General features: G+C 33.3%; 1 protein-coding gene across 8 annotated transcripts in view; it reads right to left on the reverse strand.

The window, feature by feature from the left end:
• KIFAP3 (kinesin associated protein 3) overlaps positions 1-12,872 on the reverse strand; it is a 178,893-nt gene that overhangs the window by 65,311 nt on the left and 100,710 nt on the right. For all 8 annotated transcript variants that reach the window (XM_023640529.2, XM_070267657.1, XM_023640528.2 and 5 more), the window contains one exon: positions 4,862-4,962. In XM_023640529.2, the coding sequence (XP_023496297.1) occupies positions 4,862-4,962 (101 nt within the window). The remainder of the gene's footprint in view (positions 1-4,861; positions 4,963-12,872) is intronic.

The following is a 12,872-nucleotide window of genomic DNA, read 5'->3' on the forward strand; positions in this document are numbered from 1 at the left end:
CAAAAAGAAAATCTCATTTTAATTTATTGGCTATACATTTAACAGATTTTGCTTTCTATCTACATATTAACTGCCAATTAAAATTAAATTACAAATTAATAAAAATGTAGGTGACAATCTCCTAGTTAACATAATTCGTATGTTTTTCCTATTCATTCATTCGTATGTTTTTCACATAGCGGGTTTCATAAAAACCCACTATAGATTTCTTCCAAATTTTTACAGATACAAGAAGCTTTTTTATAATAACAAAAATCAGTTACATCAAAGCAATGCTTTAAGAATGCAAAATATCTGTTGCTATTTACTTGAAATTAACCTGATGGTATAAAAGTTGCCCTTAAAAATGGGGTTACAGGTGACTTGTTCAGAAGCCAAGTGTTTGGTTTTCTTTTTTTTTTGGTAATTTCCATGTTAAATCCTGTGGTGAAATAATCAGGAGCTAGATTTTTAAAAAATAACGCATAGTTTGAAATCTTATCCAAATCCATCCCCTAAAATCAAGAGAAATTAGGACTAAATGTGAATAAAATGTATCATGATATAGAATTAGTTTTTCATAATAAGAAAGAGAAGCACTTCAATTTTAATTAAAGCATTCACATTTTAAAGTAATAGTTTAGTTCAAACTTCACAAGCAACATTATGTCTTTAATTTGATTGCTATCCATGGCACTTCAAAAGTGAGTGTAATTGCTGACATCTAGGAAATATTAAAACTAGATTTGTTCTGTTTTAACTATGTCCATTGTCATCTTTTACTAATTTAACAGGAAGGCACTAAAAGGCCTTCAGCCTGTGCAATGAAGAGGCAATAGTGTTCAATCAGACAAGTCCCATATTGAGTATCAGATACCAAAGACCCATGACTGAAATCACTGTGTCTAGACTCTCTGGCACCTGCCTTCACTTATTTACCAGTGACCAGAGGCCAACCCCCACAGCTTTCTGTATTCACATACACCTCTACCACCCCCAACCCCCTACCCAAACATCTTTGAATGATTATGGCAGAACTGTGCATGCCTCAGGAATCTCTTCTGACTGGCTACTCCCTAACTCTGCTGTTTGAAGTGATGCTCTGGTTTCTGAACTTCAGCAGATAATGGCAGGCAGGAGCAAAGGGGGCTGTCAGAAAGGACGTTTACCAGCATTCAGCTAAAAAGAAGCATGTAGATCAAAGAGGGGCCAAATAGGACAACTGTGGTGGAAAACATGTGGATCACTATGAAGATTCTTGCACACTGTTCTAGGGTAAAATATTGAATAACACTATGACATCATTACCTAAACATGTACTTTGATTGGCCATTCTATTACCAATAAATACTTTTATAAGCATCTGGATGGCATTTGCACCTATTTAAACAAAACATGCATCTTAGAGGTCTAAATAACAATGAACTGTTAATGTGTACTTTTAACTATTATTAGAATACAACCATTAACTCCTGGTTATCCCCAAGTATGCTTATTTGAAACAATTACAATTCACCCACTGAGACCACTAAGATTATATATAAAGAAAGACTTGCCCTGGCCCCAAAATTTTGCATAATAGTGACATAATAGGGAGAAAAAATTAGAATATATTAGATAATTAGAGGCAATAGTGTACAAAAGAAGCAAAGTAACATAATGTTGGGAGAGATTATAAGGCATCTTGAATATATAATCACCTACTCTGAGTGTTAAATAATTTACAACAGTGAACTGTAATCTTATTATAGGTTTATCCTATAAAACACATATAAGAAAGGCAGCATTTAAATTGGACTACAAATGGGTCCAAAGTAAGAGAAAGATTTGATATTTTACTAATAGTACTTTACTTTTGTATAGTGTTTTACAGTTTATAAAGCTCCTTTACATATACAGCTAATGTAACTAAAGAATATGACCATACTCCATATTCTTTTTGATCACTGAAATGAATATGAATGACTAATAAACTACTGCTTTCCTACTTTCAAAGTTATTTTTGGCTTCTAATTTGAAAAATTCATTTGCAATACTTGATCTTTACTCAACAAAAATTACTGTTCATAATTTCAAAGTGAACAGAGTATTACATTAACTCTAAGACATTGCAAACTCCAGATATGGCTTTACTTAATAAGTAGCTGAATCAGCTGCTGTCACAAAAGAGTTTAAAGCTTTACTAGTATTATCAACACTACTTCAAGTAGTCAATACCTCTGAAAGGAGGATCTTTTTAATTTCTGAAGAAAGCTTGGAAATTTCAATTTAATCCCAGATTTGCTTTTCACGATTTTTTTTTTTTATAGTGAACTTGGCACTGGGTGGGAATCAAACCACGTCAACCTTTCCCTAAATGTGTCAAAATTGAGCCCTATAAAGTACAAGTTAGAGGTTGGATGGTACTTTAGAAACAAATATATTCTAGGGTATCATTTGATTTCTCAAAATATGGCCTCATACTGAAAAGCTTCAGGATGTTTATGACATAATTTGGTAACATAATCTCCCTATTCATATAAGGGTTGAACTTTTAAAAAGAAAAATTTTAAGAAACCCCAACAATGTTGACCACTGAATGAGCTTTGGAAGATGTATTTACAGAACACAGATCATAAAATGTTCTGAAAACCTGACTGCAGAAATGTTTGATGTTAGAAAATTCTCTGGCAAGAAAACAGGCATGAACACTGTTCTTGAAAAGGTATGGGTGAATTTTCTATACACACAGTTTTCAAGTGCAATAACAATGTCTCAAAAGCAATCTAAACAGGCTCTTATTTCTGATTCTTTATTTAAAATAAACTGTCATATTTTATGTTTGAGGTTATATATTCTAAAAGGGAAGGATAACTCCAATTTGAAAATTCAACAAAATAGGTTTTCCACTCCTTTGCAGTTTACCTTTATTTCTCTTTATTTAATGTTATTCTGTTTAAAATCTAATCTGGACAAAAATGGTCAACCTACACAAGAATATTATTTTTTGGCTGCTTTCCCATTCATATCCTCTAGTCAATGACGTTCTGACACTAAATCGGATTAGAAAAGGAATACCCTTTGAAACTGCAAAGCAGAAACCCTTGTAACATATGGAGTGAGACTGTAGTAAATCACCTGTAATCTCCCTTTGACATGGCTACTCTTTTATTGAAAACTTGTTTGACAAAGAGCTTGATTACACTTCGCATTGACTACAGTCTGACGTGTTATCTCTATAAGAGAAGCCCTGCCTTGTTAGATAAGATATGCTGTACATCCTTTGAAGGATGTCTATTTCCTGTAAACAAGCATAATTGGATTATCCCCTGATATAAAAGGCTAAGAAATTATCCTTGAGAGTTTACCAGTTTTTTAACTGCATAAAGTGTTAAAATTCTGGAACAGCAAATTCAATTTTAGAACTGCATTATTAATTTGAGATGAATAGAAGGATGGTCACTAAGAATAAAAAGAGAAATTACACCCTATTTTTTACTACATATTAATTATTTTTCAAGTAATATACATTTAATAACATATTAGGCTAACAAGGAATTGCTAGTACGAGTCTTAAGAGGAATTACTTTAATAAGTATCACTTACTATTTATATTCCTCTAAAAGTGTTTTTAAAGGTGTATTATTTTTATTGTATATTATACATCCTGCAATTTTGCTTTTTCTATTTTAGAAAACCATTTTATTAAAAAAAATGATGTAATATTAAAGATCAGACCAACCAGTGTACCAATCATCAGATATTCAACTTAGTGGAGCTCAGTTTAGTAAAGAGTAACAGCACAATAGTGATTCTATGAATGTAAATTCCCTAAAAGTAAAATCATATTATAATCTCTACTCTTATAATGTCACTGGTCCACGTCAAAAAAATAAAATCACTAACTCCTTCAAGACAAATGTACTTAACATATGAAATATATCAAGCAACTGAATCCTAGCAAAAATCTTTCTTGAGAATAGTGCTAGAAAAATAAAAGAATTTCAATGAAGCATTTTCTCATCAGAGAATGCAAAGCATTTAAAACCATCAACCATAAATAAAACAAAAGGCAAACGACAAAGTTGGGAAATGTCTGTAATATGACAGAGTTAAAATAGTTATTATATATATAGATCTTACTTATTAATCCTAAAAATATTAACATGCCAATGAAAAACCTGGCAAGGGACATGAATGAATAACTTATAATATGAATAATAAACATATTAAAAAATGTTCAACCTCACCAATATTTATGGAAATGCAAATAAAAACAAATACAGACACTCCATTTTTAGAGAAATGATACTATCCAGTGTTGTTAAAAGTGAAATGTGTCAAATACACAAGTGTTCATACCTTTCGACCTAGTAATACTTGTAGGAATTTAAACTAAAGAAAAAAATCACAGATGTTGAAAAGCATTTATATACTATGATAGCTATTCCGCATTATTTCATTTGCTTACATACTGTTTTTATGTGATATATTGGAGAAAAACTAAACACACATTTTAACAAAATTTAAATTATGGTTCATTTATGAAATAGAATACAACTATTAGAAACATTTTTTGAAGAATGTTCAATGACATGGGGGAATACTTATGATCTATTAAGTAAATAAAGCAATATATAATTACATATAGCATAAAATCCTAATATATTATTTTTTGACTTGTAGAAGAAAAGGTACCAAAATTTAAATGGTTATCTCTGAGTTTGGGATAACAGAAAGTTATTTTCATTTTTATACTGTTCTGTACTTTCCAGATTTTCTATAATAAATTTATATTATATTTAAGAGGGAATTTTTTGAGAAAAAGGATATCTAGCAAATCAAGAGAAAAAATGAAAAGTACCTACTTTTTGCCTTTTTAAAAAACACTTAAACCACTTACCTGTGGTATGCAGTCAGTGTATGCAAACATTGATTTAAAGCGGTCATCCATGCTTATGTGGTAAAGAACACACATTGCTATTTGTTTGTAGTTTTCATTGCCTGGAAATAAGAAATCACGGATATGGTGATATATCAAATATATATATTACTAATTTCTTTGGTATAACACACTGAAATTACTGCATTAAAACTTTTAAACTACTGAATGAAATCCTTCTATAACCCTAATTTAAAAACTATTTCGAGCTCCCTATTTCAATTTCAAAGTTTGGAGCACAGAAATATCACTAATTTCCAAGAGATAATATGTATTTTGCAAGGTATGTTTTTGAAAAAAATTAACCACAAACCTAAGAATTAATCATTTTCAGTAGCCCACTATAAAACAGACTGGGTCATTCCCCTCCCCACTCTTAACTGACATATTGACAGTTTATCAAAATATGTCACTAACACAGTTCATTAACAGTGATGATGTATAAGGAATAGTAAACAAAAAAATATATTTAACTCCTATGAATCAGAAACTGCAAAAATAATCTAAATGATGAAAGAAGTAGAATAGTATTTGTATCACTAGAAAAAATACATGGGGGGCCAGCCCAGTGCCGCAGTAGTTAAGTTTGCATGCTCTACTTCAGTGGCCTGGAGTTTGTGGGTTCAGATTCCGGGTGCAGACATACACACTGCTCATAGAGCCATGCTGTGGCGGCATCCCATATACAAAACAGGAAGATTGGCACAGATGTTAGCTCAGCGACAATCTTCCTCACCAAAAAGAAAAACACAGACACACAAAAACATGACTATAAAGTGCTAAAGGCTATAAACTAAGCATAGTCTAAGGATTGTCTCAGGTCTTCTGAAGTCAGATTATTCTAGTTTTAAACACCCTGAAACTGAAAAAAGAAAAGTGAATAATATATCATTGATCTGAAAAATAAAATGGGACTTTAACATATCATGTAATCCTTCTACCTGATTTCAGACCGTATTTTAAGGATCTATTTATGATCTCAAAGTCACTGACAAAACAAGAGCTAGAAAAGTTGTTTAGCTTAAAAATTTTATGCAAAAAATAATATCCTTTTAGAAAATTCTGGGCTTATGAGAAATCCTTGAAGATATCTGGAGTTAAAAAAAAAATCAAACGGTAAACGAATTTCGTTGATAAATAATCTATCAAGAGGATTTCAAATATATTTTAACTTGGAGGATAAATTCCTTTATCCTTTGTCTACCATAGCACAAACATACTTAGCGTTTTTTTAAATACTGTTTTTATATTCTCACTAGATTTTTTCATATATAAGAATATCTTTTTAAAGTGATTAGAAATTCTTAGAGGACAAATTTTGGTATTTTCACAGGACTTAGAACAGCACATGGAAGTTTCTCAATAAATATCTGGTGGTTGATTTTATTTTTAATACTTAAACAGCATGGTGACTATGGTTAACAACACAGTACTGTATATGTGAAAGTTGCTAAGAGTAGATCTTAAAAGTTTTCACCACACACAAAAGAAATAACTATGTGAAGTGATGGATGGGTTAACTAACCTTATTGGGTAATCATTTTGTAATATATACATATATCAAGTCATTACATTGTATACCTTAAACTTACATAATGTTGTATGTCAATTGGATGTCAATAAAGCTGGGGAAAAAAGAGCAGTGTTATATATAAAAAAAATCAGAGGCTAAAACTGAAGAATAAACACATTTAGTAAAAGACAGAGATTACTTGTTCTACAAGACCTTCAGATTTGAGACAGAAGTGTTTTAAGTAGTTTCAAGGGATCTTTTACAAGTAAGTAAAAAAATATAGTAACCTTCTATCTCTAGCTCCTTGTTTTCCTGAGGTTTTATGTTAGATAAAAATATATTTGTGTCAAGGAAGAATAAAGCGAATCTTTAAAACTACCTATCAAATAAATATCATCCCTATGTTTCAGATGAGGAACCTAATGCTTAGAGAGAAATAAACACTTGCCACACAGTCTTGTAAGTGGTCATTACAAGTGGTTATTGTAAGCTGTAAGTAAGATGTTATTGTTTTGTTGTTGGTGCCCTCGAATTGATTCTGACCCCTAGTGACCCTGTGTACCGCAGAGCTGAACCCTGCCCAGTCTTTTTGCGCCATCCTCTCATCTTCTGGCCTATATCTGATAATGCTATGCTGCTATTCATAGGTTTTCAAGGCCAATTTTTTGGGAAGCAAGTAGCCAGGTCCTTCTTCCTAGTCTGTCTTAGTCTGGAAGCTCTGCTGAAATCTGTCCACCATGGGTGACTCTGCTTACATTTGAAATACTGGTGGCATAGCTTTCACCATCACAGCAACACGCAGCCACTACAGTACGACAACTGACAGACAAGTGGTGTGGTTCCCTGACTGGGAAAGGAACCTAGCCATGGCAGTAAGAATGCTGAATCTTAACCACTAGACTACCAAAGATACTATTATCAGGTATAAAAGACTAATATACACTGACACATGATAGAATAAAATATATTTCAAAATAGAATTTTTTTTTTTTGAAGATTTTATTTTTTCCTTTTTCTCCCCAAAGCCCCCCAGTACATAGTTGTATATTCTTCGTTGTGGGTCCTTCTAGTTGTGGCATGTGGGACGCTGCCTCAGCATGGTTTGATGAGCAGTGCCATGTCCGCGCCCAGGATTCGAACCAACGAAACACTGGGCCGCTTGCAGCGGAGCGCGCGAACTTAACCACTCGGCCACGGGGCCAGCCCCTCAAAATAGAATTTTTAAAAATCCAGACTTTTACATCTTTTAAAATTGCTTGGCTAAAGCCTATTTCCTATGGCTTTCCGTATCAATGTAAAAATGACTCCTTGGGATAAAACAAAAACAATAAAATCTATTCTATGTTTGTCAGATGAACACATACTAGTAAACATTTCATCTTAACTAAAAATCTATGAGTTCACTAACTGAACTACTGGGAATACAACATATGCAGGAACTACATTTTATATGTGAAATAATATTTTGTCTGATATTTTATGTCTGTTTCTCCATAACATCATAATTTACAGAAAATCTGCATAATAAAGAGTCCAGGTCAAATCATTTTACGTAAATTTCAGGTCTCTTCTACTATTTGAAAAACTTCAAATCTACGGAGAAGAGAGAAGCTGAATCAGAGAGAGGAACTCTAAGGATAATGACCATAGACTTAGATAAAAAGTTAAGACATAATAATATAGGAGAAAGTAATATTTACCAACCTTAAAGACTAGTAAGTCGGAAACACAAGTTAGCTATAGGAAATACAGTACATATACTAAGTATTTGGGGGTGAGAATTTTATTTGGAGGAAAATGTAATACAAAAATTGTGAAGTTACTCCAGAAAAGAGAAAAGTAGAGGCAAACTGAGTATTCTCGACCCCAACATTTTGTTCTTGGGATCAGAGGAATCTAAATAGAGAAAAAATCATAGATTTTAATAAGTCACATTTTTACCCTGTTGAAGGTATTCATTTATACTTATTCTAGTATAAAACATACTTGCCATAGGAAAACAAACCTTTGCACAGATTTTCATTATATGTAGATTAAAAATGAAAAATTCTAACTTTATTCTCCAAGGAAGAAGGTATCCCTTAGGGTTAGTCAGATTATACTTCATGGTATTCAGCTTTTTTCCAGGGACTGAGACATTTTAAAATCTTTTCAAGTAGAGTCCTACAGCAAAGTCCTATTCTGAAGGCAAGTTTCTGTTTCTCTGCTATTCCAGTTTCTTTCTACATGTTGTTCAGCTGTGGGTATGTTCTAGTCCTACTTAACTTTTACAAAACATTATTTGAGGATGTTTTCTCTATGTAATGGATTCACTGAAAAGTAGGAGTCCAAGTCACACAACTTACTAAATGGTATAAGAACAAAGAGAAATCAATCACCATATAAAAGACTCTTCAACATCAAAGTAAATCATCAAACATATTAAAATTCCATGTGGAGCTAAGACTTTAGTAGGAAACTATTCTATCTTTGAGAAGAGTCTGTCTTATTGCTGGTGTCGATAAAGGATTCTAAAGAACAATGTTCTAAGGTGGTGCATAATTTATGTAAGGTGAGAGGAAAGAAAGATTTGCCTTTAAGAGACGTGTACTCTATAAAAAGGATAACAAGGTCGGTCTTCTAGAGCTAATGATAGATATCTACATCTATATACACATATAAATAGCTTCCAAAGGATAACTCAGGATAAAAGGTATGTGATGTGACAGAATAGAAAGTCTGGAGAAGAGCCCTAAAATTATAATTTCTAAAAAGAAAATTGAACTGAGTATTCTCGTTTTGTAAAAAACTGAGTTTTGTAAAAGTTAAGTAGGACTAGAACATACCCACAGCTGAACAACATGTAGAAAGAAACTGGAATAGCAGAGAAACAGAAACTTGCCTTCAGAATAGGACTTTGCTGTAGGACTCTACTTGAAAAGATTTTAAAATGTCTCAGTCCCTGGAAAAAAGCTGAATACCATGAAGTATAATCTGACTAACCCTAAGGGATACCTTCTTCCTTGGAGAATAAAGTTAGAATTTTTCATTTTTAATCTACATATAATGAAAATCTGTGCAAAGGTTTGTTTTCCTATGGCAAGTATGTTTTATACTAGAATAAGTATAAATGAATACCTTCAACAGGGTAAAAATGTGACTTATTAAAATCTATGATTTTTTCTCTATAAAGATTCCTCTGATCCCAAGAACAAAATGTTGGGGTCGAGAATACTCAGATGAACAACATATGTAAGAAACAGATCTCACATACAGCAATAATTTATATTAGTTTTTTTATACAGCAAAAATAAATATCTAGTTTCAAACAGTAGAATGATTCATTCTGCAGCCAGTCCTCATTCTGCTCTGGTGTGCTTTCTTTCTCCTTCTCTCTTCATATTCATGGCCAAAGGGGAAATCTGCTTGCAGTTCTCCCATACCTGCCAAATTCTTCTCTATCTGTGATCCTCTCTTAAAAAATCTCTGAACATGTCCCCCATTTCCCATAATCTTTACTTAAAATGATTATTATGCCCAAAAATGTGCTGGAAGCTAAAGGACTGAAGGAAACAGAAGCCCTAGGGATACAAACCTATCCCAAAAGATTGGCAGGCATCCTATCTTTTTATAATAATAATTCTTTGAGAGAAGGAGAAAAGAAAAGGTTAAGCAAACAGTAATATTGTTCCTATTGCATGTTAAGCATACATTTTCTAATTTAGCCCTTAGAACAACTGAAGAGGTAGGTAGTATCTTTGATTTGGAGATGAGGGAATGACATTCGTTAATGTAATAAATCCTTCAAAAGGAGACGCATCTGTGAATCTGAGAGTCAAACCTGTGTCTCACTAAAGAACCTGTGCATGTACTTTCTACTAAGCCTTCTAGGAGACAGCAGAAAGAGTGAAATCAATAATGCCAAATAAAGATAAGTTATTATCATCATTCTTTGGTAGCACAGTAGAAGAAGGAGACGTGGTTAGAAGAGCTCTAGAGAATTGGGAGTCTTGGGGAAGAAGCTAAGAAGATGGTAGAAGGGAAGAAAGAGGATAAAATGCAGAAAGACAGTTATTCATCAGAGGACCTGTGCCCGGATAGAGTAGGTTACAACAGATGAAGGAAGTTCTTGACTGGGACAAAATGCATTATCCTCCAAGCAGTTTTGGGAACTACAGCTATAGCAGTTCTGAAACTCCCTCTCACTAAATTGGACAAGAACTGCTATCAAGCAGCGTTTGTTTTCATGGGAAAACAAGGTGCTAGAAGCTTGAAAGGTGAGTACAATGGTAAATAGAGGCGGTACAACATTTGGAGGCAGACTGCTTGGGGTCAGTTTGTGGCTCTGGTACTTACTAGTTACATGGCTTTGTGAGTGTTACACTCTGTGTTTCCGTTTCTTCATCTGTGAAATTAGGCTAACGACTGTACCTAACTCAAAGGGTGGTTATGTGAGAGAATCCTGGAAAAGAAATTGGTACTGAATCTGATACATTCATAAACCAAATCAATATCATGAGAAATATCATTTCTTACTATCATTATTATGTTGACAGTAACATTTTTCTGTTTTACCAACAGTACTATCATGTGCCCTTAATATATCTGCTGTCTTTCTGTTTTTCTATCTTCAAGATTAGACTGTAGTTACAGGTAAAGTTGGCTTGAGAGACAGCCAAGATTTCTCTGAGATGAGCCAGACAGGGTTCAGAGGAATATTCAGCGCCTGTGGCTGAGCCACTTGTCCTTCTAACTAATCACTTTCCTATAGAGCTCTACTATTCCCAAAGTATGGGCCTAGGAGAGCCACCTCATACTGCAAGGCTCCACTCAATGACCCGTATCTGATAAGAAACCTTCCTCAATCTCTCATTCTCACAGGATTCTAAATTCCTTAATGAAAATAAAACTTGAGAAAAGAAAATAATCAAAGTATACATTATTGTCATCAGTACATACTCCTCCACCACCACCACAAACACACTGTGAATTTCTCTTCCTTCTTTCATGCTTTCTTGTCTGTAATGGAACTGAATTTCACTCCTAGAGTGGGGAAATGGTCATGAAAGTGATGGGTATCAAGAAGATGAAAGGAGACAGAGAGAGAAGTCTGAGAACATTGAAGACAAACCTCAAAATTAACTACATCACTTCATTTATCTTTAAGCAGCATGTCCCAGGCAAATAAAACCTAGAGGTGTTTCCCCCTCGTTGTTTGGGCTGAGCACAACTGAACAAAAAGAAACTGGAATAAGACTGGCACTATACCAGAGATATTTTTTTTCCTTGAGGAAAGTGTATAAAGAGGTAATGACAGATCTAAGGGACTACAATATTGTACTCAGAGTCTATATAACCCAAATTGCTGATATGTCTTCTAGATTTTGTCTGGATATAGGTTCCCTAGAATTCAATCAATTGATATACAAATATCTCTAAGATAGATTTTCTTTCCTTTTTGTATTTATTTAGGGAATAAAAAAAGATATAAACTGACATTTGCCCTTTTATTCAGGAAAAAGATGTAAATATTTTATAAATGGTCTTGTTATCCATATGTTACCTTGATGATTCTAATCCAGATCTTATTGTTATAAATCACATATTTCCTTCCTCCTCTAAAGAATTGCAATATATGAATGAAGACTACAGTATATAAACCACAGGTATCTTATTCATTGAATCATAAATTTCATAAATGATTAATTGCTTGATAAAAATGTAGCCTATAACTTTATGACATCTAGCAGATATCTGACAGCTACAACAAAAGGACAAAGTATTTTAGAACAAAAGTGAATACTGCAGTGGGAAGAAGTCTGGAAATAACCTGAATTCATCTCTTCAAACACAGCTGCACACAGAAAGTAGAGGCTTTCTGGCAGCCAACATTTATTATTACTTAAAGGCTAATTTTCAGATCACACAGCAATAAACAGCCACTAAGAGAGATTAAATGGTCCAAGTAAAATTAAGAGCTTATACCCTTTATTATAAGCTCATAGTCTTCTTCATTCATTGGAAGAAAAGATATCTGAGTTCTTAAAAAAATAAACCTCAAAAAACTCCCAAAACAATCTTGTATGTCCTAAATGAATTCAGGGTTGGAGAGTAGGATTTTCTCATAAGAATTCATAACTAAGACCATAAACTCCAGCTAACCAGCTATGATTCCTCCACATCCTACAAACAGCAGGCATTTCAAAAGGGCTCCTTTATGACTCACAGACATCAATTATTCCCTAATGGCATCCCAAGTAAAAACAGGCTGCCAATAGTCAGTATGCTGGCATAGGACCAAAGGCTCTGTGAATTTTGAGCAGAGCAGTGAAAAGACTGAATATTTTGAGAACTAGGTCCTTAATGACTAGAGGTGGATTAGTCAAATCTGTTCAAGTAATAAGACCAGGGTGGAAAAAAAATGGCCTAGTCATTATGATTCCTTTGGTATTTATGGTAATAAACATGAATCATGATGAA

The sequence above is a fragment of the Equus caballus genome, chromosome 5 (assembly GCF_041296265.1).
Source record: "Equus caballus isolate H_3958 breed thoroughbred chromosome 5, TB-T2T, whole genome shotgun sequence".
Lineage (NCBI taxonomy): Eukaryota > Metazoa > Chordata > Mammalia > Perissodactyla > Equidae > Equus > Equus caballus.